Raw genomic sequence first — 18,804 nt, 5'->3', positions numbered from 1 at the left:
CCCAAACATTTGTTTGAGAAATAAAAATAGAACGTTTCCTATAAATAATTATGATGGCTTTTAGAATTAACAAATTTAATTTTAACGATCAATGTACGAGGTTGGACACATAAGAAATTATTAATAGCGACTGACCAGTATTTCACAGACAAACAATTTGGACACGACCTTCAGTCCATCACCTGCTCACTTCTCTCAGCTGTGACGTCTCCTCACAGCACTTTGTCCTGGTTGACCTCCAGCCTTGATAAGCTCCGCCCTCTTACCTCCAACATCCAGCTGACTGAAGCTGTCAGAAACCTGATCAGAGCAGCTGAACAGCAGCGTTGTAAATCTGGACACCCTGTTGTCCTCAGTTCATGTCCGTCTCTTCTGTCATGTTGATCTTCCAGCATTTCTGCTGCCAAATTGTCTAAATGACAGAATCAGAAACGCCGCTGATTCAGGAAAAATGTTGTTCCCCTTTAAGACACTCCTCGTTCCACCTCCACCATCGACCTCTGACCTTACAGGTACAGCAGCAGACATCATGAACCGGTTCTAGTTAATAACCAGAGCTCACCCGGGTTTATTCTCCTAATTATTTCCCTGCACTATGCAGGTGAGGAAAATGATGACACACCACAAATAAAATTCTTTATCAACGGCTGTAAATTCTGTAAGAGTCATTTTAGTGTTTAAACTATTGTGTAAATAGACTTTTGAATAAAACCTGAAGTTGCAGCTGAAATGTTGACAGCAGTGTGTCGACTGGATCAGAGGACAGAAATTTACTGGAAATATTTTTGCTGGAAGTTGAGATTCTCCTCCAAAAATTCAATGACTGTTTAAAATTCCTTGAATACCATCTTGTGGTGATTTTTCTCTCTCATACAATTTGGGAATTTGTACAACTGCGGGTGAATTTCATGGTTTTTCATGACCAAAAGTTGTCATTCAAAATTCAACAGGGAAGAACAGAACTTCAAACAAAACTAAATTCACCAGTTTGGTGAATTTTATTATTTTCCAAACACACAATATTTGTTTTTAACAAAAATCATAATTTTGTGAAGAAGAACTGAGAACAGTGTTTAAATAAATCAACCTAATATGAATCCAAATGAAAAACTTTTGCATGAATTTCACCTTAATGAGATCCATTTTTTACTCAAATTTATTATTTCATATATCCACAAGGATGAATTATGAACAGTGTTTAGAAGAATCAAACAAAACCAACAGAATTAAAATATATCAGAAACTGAAATAGAAAAAAGTGTTTTGGTGAATTTCACTATTTTCACCATAAATTTCTACAATTTCCAAAACAATTCAAAAGTTCAATGTTGTGTGAGGAAGGATTGTAAATCAGTTTTTAGATGAAGCAAACAAAAATCATCATCCAAATCCATCAAGAACTCAAGGAAAAAAATTGGGTGAATTTCAGTTTTCACCCTAAAAAGTCCATAATTTCCTAAAAACTTACAATTCCAACATTAAGACATTATTACACTCAGAAACAGATATGGCATCACATCGGTGTCAAAACCACTCATGTTTTTAAGAAAAGCGTTCAGGTGTATTATATTATTTCACACGCGCAGATATTAACTGCGCGCAAAGATGTCATGCCAAAAAACAGAAAGTATCCCAATGTATCTTCAATGTCGCTCCCTTCATCCAACTGTATGTTTTCTGTTTTTGTCTTTTTACTTTTTTTGATTGTGCGTTTTGAGCATTTATCCAGTCCAAATTCCATACTAATGTCTTTGGAGAACTTATGGACAGTTTCTACGAGCTGACAGAGTCCTTTTTTTGTGTTGGCATAAATTTTCAAATCGTCCATGAACAGCAGATGGTTCACAGGTTTTTGGTTTTTCCTTCCTCTGTCTCTACTTAAGTCATACCTGATGTCTTGCTCCTTCAGGATCTTGCTGAGTGGGTTTATGATTAATAAGAATAAAAGCGGTGAGAGTCTGTCTCCCTGAAATATTCCTCTCTGAACTCGTACGTCTGGGATTGTTATTTGTCCCTCTGTGTGATTGAGGGTGATGGTCGTGTTCCACTTGTTCATTTGTGCTCTCAGGAAAGATCTTATTTTCTCATTGATGTTGTAGAGTTCTAAGCACCTCATGATCCAGGAGTGTGGTACACTGTCAAATGCCTTTTTGTAATCAATCCAAGCCATGCTGAGGTTCCTCCTTGTTTTGCAGTCCTCCAGGATAACTATGTCTATCAGTAACTGGTCTTTAGCTCCTAATCTTCTTCTGGAACAACCTTTCTGTTCATTTTCCAGGTAGCCACCAGTGTCCAGATGTTCATAAATGTCATCAGTTATGATTCCTGTCAGTCATTTGTATGTTGTTGTTAGGCAGCAGATGGGTCTGTACTTATTGAGAAGCTGTGTTTCCTTGGTCTTTGGTAGTAGGTTTGTGTTCCCTGTCGTTATCCAGTCTGGTGTGTCCTCTTCTCCGTTCAATATTTTTGTGAAAGCCACAGCATAATGTTGGTGTAATGCTGTCAGTCCTTTCAGCCAAAAATGTGGGATTTTGTCGATGCCAGGTGCCTTGAAGTTACTGTATTCACTCATTTTCTTTCTGATTTCCTCTTCATTGATTACAATTGCTGGCATTTGTTGTTTGTCTTTGTTTTTCTGTTTTATTTTTTCAATCCACTCAGCCTCTTGGTGTTGTTTTGGGTCTTCAAAGAGTGGTCTCCAAAATTTTTCAATTTCTTCTCTCTCAGGTGGTTGTTGTACTTCTATTGTGTCATTTGCTAACTTCCTGTACACAAGTCTGGGTTGTTTTTTTTTGTGGTTTTTTTTTTTTGCAAATTGCTTGTTTATCTGTTTTGCTTGTATTTTCTTGTCTTTGTTCCTAATCTGTGCAGCAAAAATCTTTTACTCAGGCTTGATGTTCAGCCTCCCAGCTGTTAATCTTCGACATTGTATTTTCTTTTAATGTGATTTACTTTTTTAAGGAGATTCCTTTTATGGTTTTAATCTCCCAAAAAAGTGGCCATTTGGGAGATCTCTGCTCTTAGGCGGCTGTTTTTTTGTTGTAATTTCTTTTTCCATTGTGGCACAGTATTCTTTTTCTTAATTCTGGTTACTTTTCTCTCCAAATCTTGTGGGGCTAATTTACTTTGTATGTACCATGCTGCTCTATAATTTACACAGTTTAAATCTGTCAATGTGGTTCCTTCTGGGACCAGTTTAGTCAGTCCCAGGTTAACTTTTTGCAGGATAGTTTTGAATTTTTTATTCTCCTTTAATTTTGTCAGTTTTGGACACTCTTTCATGTCCATTTTTCTTGTTTCTTCAGTCTTATTTGCCAATTCCTCTTCCAGTTCCTGCTGTTCTGCACCTGTATATTGTTTTGTAGATGAGCTGGTGAATGGCTCACTTTTTGGGGGGCAGTGAATGACTATGAATTATCATGTGTTTGTTCAGAGGACCCTTCTGTTTCTTTTACTCTGATTAGAACAGCTAAATGGTGTGTCTGGTATGAATTATCATATGTGTTTTCAGGTTGCCCTTTTGTCCAAATCTTTGTCCACACTCAGAACAGACAAATGCTTTTTGTCCTGTATGAATTATCATATGTGTTTTCAGGTTGCCCTTTCGTCCAAACCTTTGTCCACACTCAGAACAGACAAATGCTTTTTGTCCTGTATGAATTATCATGTGTGTTTTCAGGGTGCTCTTATGTCCAAACCTTTGTCCACACTCAGAACAGACAAATGCTTTTTGTCCTGTATGAATTATCATGTGTGTTTTCAAGTTGCCCTTTTGTCCAAATTTTTGTCCACACTCAGAACAGACAAATGCTTTTTGTCCTGTATGAATTATCATGTGTGTTTTCAGGTTGCCCTTTCGTCCAAACTTTTGACCACACTCAGAACAGACAAACGCTTTTTGTCCTGTATGAATTATCATGTGTGTTTTCAGGTGGCCCTTTCGTCCAAATCTTTGACCACACTCAGAACAGACAAATGCTTTTTGTCCTGTATGAATTCTAATGTGTTTGTTCAGAGTGCTCTTCTGTTTCTGTCTTTTACTCTGATCAGAACAGCTAAATGGTTTTCTTCTTGCTTTCCTCTCCTTTTGTTGCTCTGAGTTGTTCATGTGACCAGATACTTTTCCATATTTAGAGCCTTTAAACTGTTTTTCATCAGTGTTGCCTGAATGAACAATATTGGTATTTTTTCGACAGTTAAAACTTGACTGAAGTTTTCTGGTCTGTTTCCAGTCTTCACTGTCATCAGTCTCAGTTCCAGAACTGTGTGAACTCCTGCCACTGGTATCTGGTTGTAAATGACTGTTTGGACCTGAGTTGCTGGCTGGTTGTGGTCCTCCATCGTCCTCTCCATCAGCTTCTGCTGTCAGTGTTCTGTGTACAGATGAGCTGCTGGCTACAGGCTCAGCCTCTGTGCTCTCATCACTTCGCCTTTGATGAAGTTGTGATGACTCTGGTTTTTCATCATCATTTTCACTCTTCACAGGGACGGCAGTGAAACCAAACTTGGTGAGATCTGCCTCCTCCAGCTGCTGAAGCTGCTCTCCCTGCTGACTTACCCACAGCTTCTCTTCTTCTTTAATGTCTTCCTGGTCAACACTCAGATTCCATTCCTGGTGTTCAGGGAGAGTTTCTTCTTTAATCACCAACAACGGCTGCATGTCTGTAAAGAAACAATACAATTAATTTAACAATAAATGTTCAAACAACACTCACTAAAATAAAGTATCAGTGGTGAGTTTGACCTGATGACAGTAAGTTATTGCACTGATGGAACTGATAAAGTGGAAATGTACATAGCATTTGTTTTAAATTTCACAAATTGTAATTCACGTCCTTGTTTTCCACAACTGACTATTGCAGTGTTTTATTTTCTGGATTGATATAAAATAGTGTAGGATGTCTACAGATGGTACAGAATTACTGTTGCTCGAGTTTTGCTGAAAACCAGGAGGTTTGATCACAGACATTCTGACTTCCCTTCACTGACTCGAGGACTAGATTTCAAGATTGTTACACATTTCAGGCTCTAAACGGTCAAGCACTCAACTATCTTGCTGAACGTGTTCAGCCTTATGTGCCTCCTCGTGCCCTGTGGTCCTTGGATGCAGACTTGCTCTGTGTCTCAAGTGTTAAAAAGAAGTCAGCAGGCTTCAGAGCCTTTTTTTGCCGTGGTCGTATCTTGTGGAACAGGCTGCCTGTTGGCATTTGAAATGTGACTTTAAGACTATTTTTAAAACATGTTTTCTGTAGTTTGAAGGTTTGTCATCTTCTTTTCATTATTTTTTCTTGTTGTATTTAATTCTTTTCTGTTTTTGTTTTTATTTTGGGATATGGGGAACTTTGTTTCATGTTCGTCTGCAGCTATGTTCAGCACTTTGTTGAGTTTTTCCTTTATTTAAAATGCTTTACAAATGTATTATTATTTAGGGCAGCATGGTGGATTAGTGGTTCACACTGTTGCCTCACAGCATGAAGGTTATGAGATCGATTCCCACCTGTGGCCTTTCTGTGTGGAGTTTGCATGTTCTCCCTGTGTTTCTGTGGGTTCTCTCAGGGTGCTGCAGCTTCCTCCCACATCTAAAGACCTGCATGTTAGGTGAACTGAAAACTTTAAATTGACCCTCAGCGTGAGTGTGTATGTGTTTGTTTGTCTATATGTGGCCCTGCGATAAACTGGCATCCTGTCCAGTGTGTACCCCACCTCATACCCCCATGACAGCTGGAATGGTCTCCGGCCCCCCGTGACCCTTAATTGGAGTAAGCGGGTACAGAAGATGAATGGATTATTATTATTACTTAAACATTCAAACAAGATGTCAACATTCATCAAATATGAGGTCTGTTAGAAAAGTATCTGACCTTTTTATTTTTTGCAAAAAACTGATGGATTTGAATCACGTGTGCTTGCATGAGCCAACCTTGAACCTTCGTGCGCATGCATGAACTTTTTCACGCCTGTCGATTACATCATTTGCTGGTAAGCAGCCTTTGTATGAGGACATGTTGTGCTCTCGACGGATTTTCATTGCAAGGAAAATGGCGGAACGACTGGAGCAGCGCCGCATCAAATTTTGCCAGAAACTGGGCGACAGCCAGGTGGAAACCATTCGGAAGATTCAGACGGCTTTCGGTGATGATCCTCTGGGCATCACATAGATTAAGGAGCGGTACAACCGGTTTAAAGATGACCACACAATGGTGGAGAGCGAGCCGCGCTCCAGTCGGCGATCAACATGCTGAAATGACCAGATCATTTCCAAAGTGAACGCTGTGATGATGCGGGACCATCGTGCGACAATCCGAAAAATTGCAGAAGCGGTGGACATCAGCACATTTTTGGCAGATTCCATTGAGAAGATATGGCCGTGAAAGAGTGGCGATGAAATTCATGCCGCTGCTGACAGCGGAGCAAAAGCTCCTCCGTGTTCAAGTCTCACAGGACATGCTGGACTCCAAAAAATGATGCCCACCTCTTCCACAATTTCTCGGATAGTCACACGACTGAAAAGCCACCGAAAGCCGTCTGAATAATCTGAACGGTTTCCACCTGGCTGTTGCCCAGTTTCTGGCAAAATTTGATGCAGTCGTGCTGCTCCAGTCGTTCCGTCTTTTTCCTTGCAATGAAAATCCGATGAGAGCACAACACATGTCCTCACACAAAGGCTGCTTACCACCAAATGACGTAGTTGACAGGTGTGAAAAAATTCACGCATGCGCATGAAGGTTCAAGGTTGGCTCATGCAAGCACACGTGAGTCAAATCCATCAGGTTTTTGCAAAAAATAAAAAGGTCTGATACTTTTCTAACAGACCTCGTATGACATGAACACATCTATAGTGACATTACAACTCATTCAAAATATATAAGTCAAATAATTTAATGTTTTGTAATGTTGCTGTTTGCACCAGAGTATGTGTGTGCCAACTATAGGGGCATCACATACTCAGCCCCCTGTTAAAGTCTACTCCGGGGTGCAGGAAAGGAGGGTTTGGTCAATAGTCGAACTTCTGAAGAGGAACAATGCGGGTTCTGTCCTGGTTGTGAAACAACCGACCAGCTCTTCACTCTCACAAGGATCCTGGTAAGGGGCCTTGGAGTACAACCATCCAGTCTACATGTGTTTTGTGGACTTGAAGAAGGCGTATGATCGGGTACACAGGAGATAATGTGGGAGTATGGAGTGGGGGGGCCCCTTCTTAAGACTAGGGATGGGTATTGATAAGATTTTAACAATATCGATGCAATTATCGATTCTGCTTATCGATCCGATTCCTTATCAATTCCCTTATTGATACCTCGTGAATTTTGTACTAAAAGTAGGCTTTACAGGTTTTCTATGTATTTCATTGAGTCTTAAAGTAAATAAATATGAAATTGGTCACTGTATCCTTGATCTCTGGACATAAATAAAATAAACAAAACGGTGTTTCGCTTTGAAGTTATTAATTCAGACTGAATTCTATCGTTCTACCTTGACTCGTCAGAGAGCCGCGCAACGTTTGGAGCTGTGTGAACAGAACGGAGGATGATTCTCTTTTCTTTCTCGCAACAAGACAGGAGTCCCAGTTAGTAACTTTAATCTGTACAAAAGTGAATCACGACTCATAATCAGGGATGAAAATGGTGTAAAACAGAAAAAGCTGAAACCCAAAATTACCCCCCAACACCACCTGCATGAAAATGTTTGAATTCTAGAAGCTCTGAAATGCAATCTGGGACTATTCCAGACGATAAACTGCAGTGAGTGCAGCATCCATTTAGTGAGAAAAAACAAAACTTCCTTATTCAGATTCATTCCAGTAGTATTCTGCTCTTACAGCAGTTTTCTAGTTTGGCAGAAAGTTCTGGAGGAAATCACTGAAGAAATTAACACATTGAAAATATGGTTTGACTGAAACAAACTGTCATTAAACTTAAATAAGACAGGGATGAAGTGAAGGTGTAAGAGTCACTAGGTGTTCACAGGAAACATTTATTTCTGTATGTATTTATTTATTCATGTTCACTGTTAGTTGCTATTATATATTTTCTATTGTGTTTCTATTCAGGTTCTTTTTGTTTCTCTCTCTAAAATTGTATATAATAATCATTAGATTATTAATATAGAAACAAAAATAAATTTAAGAAATATTACAATTTGAAAACAAATGCACCCGAACGTGCTGACAGCTACAAATGCTTAATGCTAAGTTTTAACATTGAAAATGCCATAGACATGCTAACGCGTTAGCATCACTCCCGTTTTTAAGTAATATCATACATCTATCAACTGTTTCAGAAGATCATAACAGGTCAGTTTAACATAGAAAAGGTAAATAATACTCACAGACGTATGCTCTTTAGGGTTTTAGCAGGGGAAAATTAAGTGAAAGAAAGAGAATAAACGAAGCAATAGATCGAAGCATTGCTTCAATCTGCGGACCCGCTGCAGGGTCTGTAATCAATGTAGAGAAATGATCATTTTCCTGACAAACACCCCCAAAAACAACGGCCACTCTGAAGGACCGATAACAGAATCGTTAAGCACAAAGCGTATTGATGTCGGTGGATCGAATCATTTCTTAACGATACCCGAAAGGAACTGGTTCTCGATACCCATCCCTACTCAGGACCATCCAATCTCTGTACTTACAAAGCGAGAGCTGTGTTCGGGTGCTCAGCAATAAGTCTGACTCGTTTCCGGTGGGGGTTTGGCCTCCACCAGGGCTGCGCCTTGTCACCAATCCTGTTTGTGATATTCATGGACAGGATATTGAGGCGTAGTCGGGGGAGGAGGGTTTCCAGTTTGGTGGGCTCAGGGTCTCATCACTGCTTTTTGCAGATGATGTGGTCCTGTTGGCTTCATCGGCCGGTGACCTGATGTCACAAAACCAAAGATAGTTCTGTTTACAAAGACTGTTTCTGGGACCAGACTTCCATCACAACCTCTCTTTGTCTTTTTCAAACCCACATTTCTGCACACTTCCACATTTACACTATTCAGGTCAACATGTCACGTCTGGTAGTAAAGCTGGTTATTAATGGTACCAAGTTACCAAGGAAAAGTTCCCTTGTTTATGTTGTTCATGGACACTGTAGAAAATAATGGATTTTATTCATTGAAGTCATGTTGATTTGAATTAATATTGCAGTGATGATTAAATTCTGGGTGTAAAGATTATTCTTGGTCTGCTCATAACCAGAGCTGCTCTTACTCGTGTACAACAGGTTACTGATGTTCACCTTTTAGTGCCAAATGTTGGATCAAAATAAACCAAACCTCTACATGTCAAAATACACAAATCACTACCACCAGAATCCTTTCAGTTACCTTTGTTCATTTCTAAATTCAAAGTCCCTGCTGATCTTGGACAAAGGAAGACGAAACATTGAAGGTGGTGACGTCACTTTCCTTCAGTAAGAAATTAACCAGAGATTTTACAAACTATGGAGAAATTTTACATGCATCTTTCATCAAAATCCTCCTCATCCTGTTGTGCAAGTATTGACAGAATCTCTGGAGGAATACCAGAGAAGGAAAATATTTGACTGTTACAACATGTTATAAAGTATCAGTAACACAAACAAAGCTGAGTGAACAAACCTGATTAAAAACAGCATCCAGCCCTTTACCTCTTTTGTTCTCTTCTTTTAAATGACACATTTCTTCTTCCTGGTCTGTGATCATTCCTTCATCAGCAGGTGTTAGCTGCAGTTTCAACGTGTCCCCCACCTGCTGGACTTCAGACATGTTTGTAGAAAGACTTTAAAACACACAAAAGAAAGAGTCAATGACCAAGTGGAGGAAAGACTAAAAACAGGCCGATTTAATCATCTGCTGCTGCTCTGCTGCCCAGGCTGACCAATCACAAGTGTGAGACAACACTGAAATGTCCCTGTGCTGGGACAGATGTCCTAAAGCAGGAGACACCAACCCTGATCACAGAGATCACCAGACATGAAAGTTTTCCTAAAGTTCCAGTCACACAGCAATAAGGAAGGACAACAAAGCCCAAACAAAAGTCCCAAATCCGGACTTTCGTTGGCATCGTTTAACCTTCGCTCAGTTTTGTTCCTGCAGCTGGCACTTTGTCAGAATCTTTAAACTGTCAAAATATTTGAACAAATGCAGCTGACAACCGTATTTCGTTTTGCTGTCGTTTAATGTCAATTTCTTATTGTTTGTTAACAATAGCGTTAAGAACGTTTTTTCAACTATGTACACACATTTCAAACATTTGTGGCTGACCTGCAGGCGCGCGTAGCCTTCGTCTGACACGGACAGTTCCCCATGACTAGTGCCATGGACGGTGATGATCAGCCAGCCCACCTTATAAATGAGTGAGAGATGGCTGTTCTTCAGGCCAAAGTTGACAATGATGAATTCATTGTCAACATGTACCAATGGCAAAGGGGCAGCAACGGAGAAGGTTGGTCCACGCATCACAAAGCAGGAGACGTGGTACCGAGCGGCTCTGGATCCAGGCCTGAAGCTGGCACTGACTCTGTCATTTGGCTTCCGGAACCAAGTACCGCAGTATGAAGTATGAAGGGCGCATTCCTCACAACACAATCTCTGTTGCTGTCCGAGAAGTGTGTAAAGCCACCTGTGAAGAGCTCATGGACAAATGTTTGACACCTCCAACTTCACCTCTACAGTGGCTGGCTATTGCCGAGGGCTTCTTCAGGAAATGGCAATTTCCAATCTGTTGTGGTGCCCTTGAGGACAAGCATACTGCTTGTGTCCTCCTGGTACAGGAAGCATGTACCGCAATTATAAAAGATTCTTTAGTGTTGTTCTCCTTGCCTTGGTTGATTCAGACTCCAAGTTCATCTTGGCAGACATCGGTGGTAGGTAGAGATAAAAATCAATTTAAAATTTTAATTAAATATAGTCATTTATTAATTTTTATTTGTTCTAGTTCTTTAATCTCAATTTCTATTTTAGGTAAAGGATCATTAAATGATGCCCAAATTTATAACAAATCTGAAATGAAGGCCCGCCTTGAAGACGGCACAATAGGCCTTCCTGACCCACGGCCACTCCCACATGACACAGAAGCCGTATCATTTTCCTGGGTTGGAGATGATGCCTTTGCTTTGTGTCCTACTCTGACGAAACCATACGCTCATCGCCACCTCACAGACGAAGAACAGAGCTTCAATTACAGACTGTCACATGCAAGAAGAGGGTAGATAATGCACTTGGAATTCCAGCAAATTGGTTCCAGGATCTCCTGATGACAAAGCACCACAGTCCGAGGACTGTGCGAATCATTGTCCAAAACTGTATGGTGCTCCATAATCTTATGCGGAATAGATGCCCCAGAATAACATCATTGATCTTGAAGATATCCCCACTTGGCAGTTGGTGCCTGGAGCGTGGAGGCAAGGGAACGATCTGCAGGATATAAAAATCCATAGAGGGCACAATACTGCAAATAACCCCGGCAAGATCCAAAGGAACTTACTGAAGTATTGGTGCAATTCCGAGGCGGGTGCAGTGCCATGGCAGAGAGAAATGTGCCACATTTGAACATTATGTATAATTATATGCACATTGTAAGTTGGAACTGTCATGTTTAAATTTGTTCATTTGGCAAACTGATTTGTTAGAAGACATGAAAATTTATTAAGTTCTAAATAATAAAACTGTTATCAACAATCTTTAAATTTTCTTCTGTCTTTATTGAACAACATATAAAAATTATTGTAACTTATGTGTAATAGGACTGAAAAATACATATTTTTTAATGCGACTGAAAATGATTCTAAGTTGTGTTTACCAGGACAGGAGCGGCTGCGGTCCTCGGACAGGCAGGACAGTGTGTCGTGGCTTTGTGTGGTGGTGAGGTGGTTGCTGTTGGAACTTCTGTTGTTGCTTGACCCGATCCTCTTCAGCCCCATTTTCATATTTTGTCAACACCCGGCAGATTTCCTCCTTTGCTTTTCTGTAGCTCCATTCCGACATGGTGTTTAAGGAGTCCCGGACATAGGCTGTGAAGGCGTTCCTAGCTGTGCTGGGGTGCTGCTCTTTACACTTTTGCAGTTCTTCCATGCGGGCCCGACTCTCCTCCGCTCGTTCCTGCATTAGCAGTAACATTCGGTCCATCTCACCTTCTTTGATACTTCGCCTTCTTGGACCAGCTGAAGTGGAAGTCCTCAGTTCGCCTTCAGAGTCTACGTCCACGGCCTCCTGTGCAGCAGCAGCTTCAGCAGCATCCAAGATACTCGAGTGCTCAAGGATAACAGCCTCCACCTGCAGACAAAAAAAAAAAAATCAGAAACAAACGTAAGGTTTATTGGAAGTTAAAAAAAAAAGTTATTAATTAATGTAATAAGTTTAGGAAATTAAAGTAATGTTAGTACTTACACTTCTGACTGGTTTCTGCTGATGATGAACCACCTTATCCATGAATTTCAGGGATGCCATGATGAACCATTGCCGGTTTGTCCAGATTTCATCATCATCATTATCTCCTTCCCCGACTTCCCTTTGGCCTTCTTGATGAGTCGAGTGTTTGTGTCACGGACGCTCTTAAACACGGTGGCCGACAGGTTCAGCTGCAAGTAGAGAAAAGTACACAATTTGGCATGTTAACATATTTTAAGTAAAAAAAATTTTTTTTTTTTTTTGAAGAGGAACACAACTCCATTTATTTAATTCTGCCACACATGAACTAACACACGACACCTCCTGATGACGTCCACCCCTTCTCTGGGCATGCTCCTCCCACTTATGCTCCATCCCACTCTTACAATTATGTCCAACTCTTACAATAATAATAAATAACAAAAAATGTGTCTACTTAAAGGGCAACTAAATTATGGCGCTATTTGGGCGGGGAAAAAAAAGCTATGTTGGGTCTCAAACCTGCAGTGATTGGATGTTAAAGCACACGCCTTACGACTTAACTACCATCTATTGTTGCACAGTATGTGACAACATTAGACTCCAAAGATGCCACTGGAAGCAGCTGCAACAGCCACAATGAGCAAACAGAGCAGGCTCCAAACATTTTCTTGGAAAAAGTAGACAAGCTCTCCAGGATGACCATATTTTGATTAGCAAAAACCAGAACACTCAGCCCAGCAATGGGATACTCAAATGATACTCAAGTGCTCAAGTCAACTTAATGGCCCAATGCAAAACAATGAAAACCAGAACATTGCTATCACTTTCTAAAAGACAACCCAGGACGGACAGGACAATCCCTGGGAAAACAGGACATTTTGTCACCCTAAACCTGTCGGCATCCATGAAGAAAACCCACATTGTCATTGTCCCATATTGCACTTACCCCATGGTGCAAGTATCCCTCTAAAACATCAATTAACATTTAAAATACCCAGCTTTAATAAATAAACCCTTAAATAGCTAACAAAAAAAAAAAGTATTTCTGAATGTATTCATAAATTGTTTAGGTTTCTGTTATCATATACACACTATTATTATCATTGTTATTATTATTATTACTACTACTTCTATTTTTTCATTTGATTTTTAAACGGACCACAGTGAAAATAAGTGTTTTTCAGTTAAAGATGACTTACTGCCCCCTGCAGGAATGGTGTGAGAGTCCATAATGTAGTTGGCACCATTCATTGTTCAGTGTTGTTAGCTAATATCCATAACTTCTCCAAAAATATTAGTCTTATCAACTTTCCATTTTCACAGCGTTCATTCTTGATCCAAAATACATAAACATACCAAGTGGCAAATGTCATCTCTCCCCGGTTTTTGCATGACTGAAGCCATAGACACAAACGCACACGTGCGCGCACACAGAGGCCACTTGGCAGTTATAATATAGATTATATTACTAAAAAGTCCAGTTTTTCGTTGTTGATGGGAGCTGTAGAAAATAATGGATTTTATTAATTGAAATCATGTTGATTTGAATTAATATTGCAGTGATGAATAAATTCTGGGGCCAAAGATAATTATTCTTGGTCTGCTCATAACAACAGCTGCTCTTACTCGTGTACAACAGGTTACTGATGTCGACCTTTTAGTGCCAAGTGTTGGATCAAAATAAACCAAACCTCTACATGTCAGAATACACAAATCACTACCACAACAATCCTTTCAGTTACCTTTGTTCATTTCTAAATTCAAAGTCTCCGCTGATCTTGGACAAAGGGAGTCGACACCTTGAGGGTGGTGATGTCACTTTCCTTCAAGAATAAATTATCCAGAGATTATACAGAATATGGAGAAATTTTATATGTATCTTTCATCAAAATCCTCCTCATCCTGTTGTGTAAACAGTGACAGAATCACTGGAGGAATACCTGATGAGGAAAATATTTCACAGTTACAACATGTTATAAAGTACGAATAACACAAACAAAGCTGAGTGAACAAACCTGTTCTGTAGGAGAGATTTGGAGGATTAAAAACAGCATCCAGCCCTTTGCCTCTTTTGTTCTCTTCTTTTAAATGACTCATTTCTTCTTCCTGGTCTGTGTTCATTCCTTCATCAGCAGGTGTTAGCTGTAGTTTCAACGTGTCCCTCAGCGGCTGGACTCCAGCATGTTTGTAGAAAGACTTAAAAACACACAAAAGAAAGAGTCAACCACCAAGTGCAGGAAAGACTAAAAACAAGCTGAATTAATCATCGCTGCTGCTCTGCTGCCCAATCACAAGTGTGAGACAACACCGAAATGTCTCTGTGCTGGGACAGATTAGTGCAGCAGATAACTGAAACAATCATGCAAATGGTGATAAAAGCATCATATTCAGCAGAAATACTCCCTAGACACTCCTCTTTTGAAAAAAACGATTGGCCACTTGATGTTTCAATCGGTGGTCAGGTAGAGGTCAATTGAAGAATTACACAAAATTACACTCAAAATTAAAAGATGCTCCAATCATATTGAAAAATATTCCACATTATTTGCCTGATCATAAAGATTCCAAAAAGGTATAGTATGGACAATCTGTGACTGAATTCTATGGAGTTACAGGATAAAAACAGTAAGAATGGTGACAAAGGTCAGTTTAATTTTGTACAGGGGTCAAAAGTTAAAGTTGCTCCAATTTTGGTAAAAAGTGATGCAAATTATTGGTTAAGCCAATAGGATTAATAAATGTAATAGATTTGACAATGTTTGGTCTCCAAAGTAAAGGTCAAACAAGGTCTATGTCTATTGGATTCTATGACATGTGGCATATGTTACCCCGTAACGTGATAAGTAAGGATGATACACGGTCCAAACTGTTCCTTTTTAAAACTGTGTTAACTCAACTAGTAATTTGCATCACTTTTTACCAAAATTGGAGCAACTTCAATTTCTATTTATTTTCATTTATAAAGCGCCAAATCACAACAGAGTTGCCTCAAAGTGCTTCACACTAGGTAAGGTCTAACCTTACCAACCCCCAGAGCAACAGTGGTAAGGAAAAACTCCCTCTGAGGAAGAAACCTCAAGCAGACCAGACCCAAAGGGGTGACCCTCTGCTTGGGCCATGATACAGACATAAATTACAGAACAATTCACGGACGAATATACAAGAAATGCTATTGGCGCACAGGACAGGAGGATCGCCAACACGAATACAACTCCCATCTCTGGATGGAGCTGCACCTTAAACAGAGAAAAAACAGAATCAGGCATCAGAAAGACAAAAAATACAGTATAATTTGCCAGCATTAAACAACAAGAAAAACAGAGAAATACTAAGGTGATCACCGGCCACTAGCCCTAAACTTCACTAAAAGACCCAGAATTTAGGTAAAGTTGAGGCTGCAGCACACTCCAATTACTAATAAATGAATTAAAAGAGTAAAAAGCGTAAAACAAAAATGTACCAGTATGCTAGCCATATGAAAGGGAAAATAAGTGCGTCTTAAATCTGGACTTGAAAGTCTCCACAGAATCTGACTGTTTTATTGATGCAGGGAGATCATTCCACAGAACAGTCAATCAATCAATCAATCAATTTTATTTATATAGCGCCAAATCACAACAAACAGTTGCCCCAAGGCGCTTTATATTGTAAGGCAAGGCCATACAATAATTACGGAAAAACCAAAACGACCCCCTGTGAGCAAGCACTTGGCGACAGTGGGAAGGAAAAACTCCCTTTTAACAGGAAGAAACCTCCAGCAGAACCAGGCTCAGGGAGGGGCAGTCTTCTGCTGGGACTGGTTGGGGCTGAGGGAGAGAACCAGGAAAAAGACATGCTGTGGAGGGGAGCAGAGATCAATCACTAATGATTAAATGCAGAGTGGGGCATACAGAGCAAAAAGAGAAAGAAACACTCAGTGCATCATGGGAACCCCCCAGCAGTCTAAGTCTATAGCAGCATAACTAAGGGATGGTTCAGGGTCACCTGATCCAGCCCTAACTATAAGCTTTAGCAAAAAGGTAAGTTTTAAGCCTAATCTTAAAAGTAGAGAGGGTGTCTGTCTCCCTGATCTGAATTGGGAGCTGGTTCCACAGGAGAGGAGCCTGAAAGCTGAAGGCTCTGCCTCCCATTCTACTCTTACAAACCCTAGGAACTACAAGTAAGCCTGCAGTCTGAGAGCGAAGCACTCTATTGGGGTGATATGGTACTATGAGGTCCCTAAGATAAGATGGGATCTGATTATTCAAAACCTTATAAGTAAGAAGAAGAATTTTAAATTCTATTCTAGAATTAACAGGAAGCCAATGAAGAGAGGCCAATATGGGTGAGATATGCTCTCTCCTTCTAGTCCCCGTTAGTACTCTAGCTGCAGCATTTTGAATTAACTGAAGGCTTTTCAGGGAACTTTTAGGACAACCTGATAATAATGAATTACAATAGTCCAGCCTAGAGGAAATAAATGCATGAATTAGTTTTTCAGCATCACTCTGAGACGAGACCTTTCTAATTTTAGAGATATTGCGTAAATGCAAAAAAGCAGTCCTACATATTTGTTTAATATGCGCTTTGAATGACATATCCTGATCAAAAATGACTCCAGGATTTCTCACAGTATTACTAGAGGTCAGGGTAATGCCATCCAGAGTAAGGATCTGGTTAGACACCATGTTTCTAAGATTTGTGGGGCCAAGTACAATAACTTCAGTTTTATCTGAGTTTAAAAGCAGGAAATTAGAGGTCATCCATGTCTTTATGTCTGTAAGACAATCCTGCAGTTTAGCTAATTGGTGTGTGTCCTCTGGCTTCATGGATAGATAAAGCTGGGTATCATCTGCGTAACAATGAAAATTTAAGCAATGCCGTCTAATACTACTACCTAAGGGAAGCATGTATAAAGTGAATAAAATTGGTCCTAGCACAGAACCTTGTGGAACTCCATAATTAACCTTAGTCTGTGAAGAAGATCCCCGTTTACATGAACAAATTGTAATCTATTAGATAAATATGATTCAAACCACCGCAGCGCAGTGCCTTTAATACCTATGGCATGCTCTAATCTCTGTAATAAACTTTTATGGTCAACAATATCAAAAGCAGCACTGAGGTCTAACAGAACAAGCACAGAGATGAGTCCACTGTCTGAGGCCATAAGAAGATCATTTGTAACCTTCACTAATGCTGTTTCTGTACTATGATGAATTCTAAAACCTGACTGAAACTCTTCAAATAGACCATTCCTCTGCAGATGATCAGTTAGCTGTTTTACAACTACCCTTTCAAGAATTTTTGAGAGAAAAGGAAGGTTGGAGATTGGCCTATAATTAGCTAAGATAGCTGGGTCAAGTGATGGCTTTTTATGTAATGGTTTAATTACTGCCACCTTAAAAGCCTATGGTACATAGCCAACTAATAAAGATAGATTGATCATATTTAAGATCGAAGCATTAAAGAATGGTAGGGCTTCCTTGAGCAGCCTGGTAGGAATGGGGTCTAATAGACATGTTGATGGTTTGGATGAAGTAACTAATGAAAATAACTCAGACAGAACAATCAGAGAAAGAGTCTAACCAAATACCGGCATCACTGAAAGCAGGAGACACCAACCCTGATCACAGAGATCACCTGACATGCACGTTTTCCTTACGTACCTGCTGCAACCATGTGATGATAGATTAGATTAGATAGATAGATATTAATGTCCATAAACTGAAAGAACTTACGCTATTATGGCTATTTTTCTTATTCAGTCTCCTGTCAACTTGTATCTGTTTATTTGTGCAGTTGGAAAATCAGCAGTTTCCTCAGGATAAATGATGTCTGTTAATTAGAGTGAAACCATGATGTGCTCAGAGTTCAGCAGTTGATTCATGAGCTTTAGATTTTATGAATTTTGTGCATAGTTCCATTTTTGTGTGTATAAAATGAGGAAAAACTGTAATCAATAGTATCGATTTATTGGCTTCATCAGTCCATCACCAAGCTGAACTCTGCTTCATTTATCATTAGTTTGTCTTATTTATTTTTGCTGATATTTGGTGTTCAGTCTATAATCAGAACTCCAACACAAACTAACAGTTATCATTTGGATGTGGTGGAGTTGGTCTGAAATAAAGTTTAGTGGACAAACCTGCTCTGGATCAGAGAACTTCAGGCTTGAAAACAGCTTCCAGCACGTTGACTAGTTTCTTCTCTTCTTTAAATCCACTCGTTTCTTCTTGCTGCTCTGCGATCTGTTTGTTTCTACCAACTCAAATATCTCAGCATTAGCAGCAGTTAGCCGCTGTTTAAACAACCTTCTCAGCTCTTCCACCTTTTCGCGCAAACTTCACCTTTTCTTCTTCTTCCGGTTTACTGTCGACCTTTGTGCTTCTGGAGCTCTTCAAAAAACATATTCGAGGATCACAGAGTGAAGTTTGAGCTGTTCAGAGAAGAGTTTCCAGCGTCTCCAGCGTCAGACTACAACAGGAA

The 18,804-nt window shown here is 39.8% G+C and overlaps 1 protein-coding gene across 2 annotated transcripts; it reads right to left on the bottom strand.

Annotated features, from left to right (window-relative positions):
• Positions 1 to 8,772: 8,772 nt before the first annotated feature.
• LOC117504844 lies at positions 8,773 to 18,522 on the bottom strand. Of its 2 annotated transcripts, XM_034164395.1 has the most exons (5): positions 18,464 to 18,522; positions 14,352 to 14,532; positions 12,355 to 12,545; positions 11,768 to 12,240; positions 8,773 to 9,745 (listed from the first exon to the last, which is right to left on the bottom strand). In XM_034164395.1, exons 3-5 carry the CDS (start codon positions 12,412 to 12,414, stop codon positions 9,544 to 9,546), a joined length of 735 nt encoding a protein of 244 aa, XP_034020286.1. In that variant the 5' UTR covers positions 12,415 to 12,545; positions 14,352 to 14,532; positions 18,464 to 18,522; the 3' UTR covers positions 8,773 to 9,543. The 2 variants fall into 2 exon arrangements, with proteins under 2 accessions (XP_034020286.1, XP_034020287.1); XM_034164396.1 differs by lacking the exons at positions 14,352 to 14,532; positions 18,464 to 18,522 and adding an exon at positions 14,079 to 14,286.
• Positions 18,523 to 18,804: the final 282 nt, after the last annotated feature.

The sequence above is a fragment of the Thalassophryne amazonica genome, chromosome 23, assembly GCF_902500255.1.
Source record: "Thalassophryne amazonica chromosome 23, fThaAma1.1, whole genome shotgun sequence".
In the NCBI taxonomy this organism is placed as follows: domain Eukaryota; kingdom Metazoa; phylum Chordata; class Actinopteri; order Batrachoidiformes; family Batrachoididae; genus Thalassophryne; species Thalassophryne amazonica.
The sequence above is the reverse complement of the archived record's forward strand: the minus strand, read 5'-3'. Positions and strand labels throughout refer to the sequence as shown.

Bases quoted from the DNA above. Each gene is read 5' to 3' on its own strand.
- LOC117504844 (XM_034164395.1), bottom strand. From the start codon at position 12,414: ATGGCATCCCTGAAATTCATGGATAAGGTGGTTCATCATCAGCAGAAA. The intron at 12,241-12,354 runs GTAAGTACTAAC...TTTTGTCTGCAG, and splicing joins AGCAGAAACCAGTCAGAAGT to GTGGAGGCTGTTATCCTTGA. The intron at 9,746-11,767 runs GTAAACACAACT...TGTGTTTTAAAG, and splicing joins CCGCAGCCGCTCCTGTCCTG to TCTTTCTACAAACATGTCTG.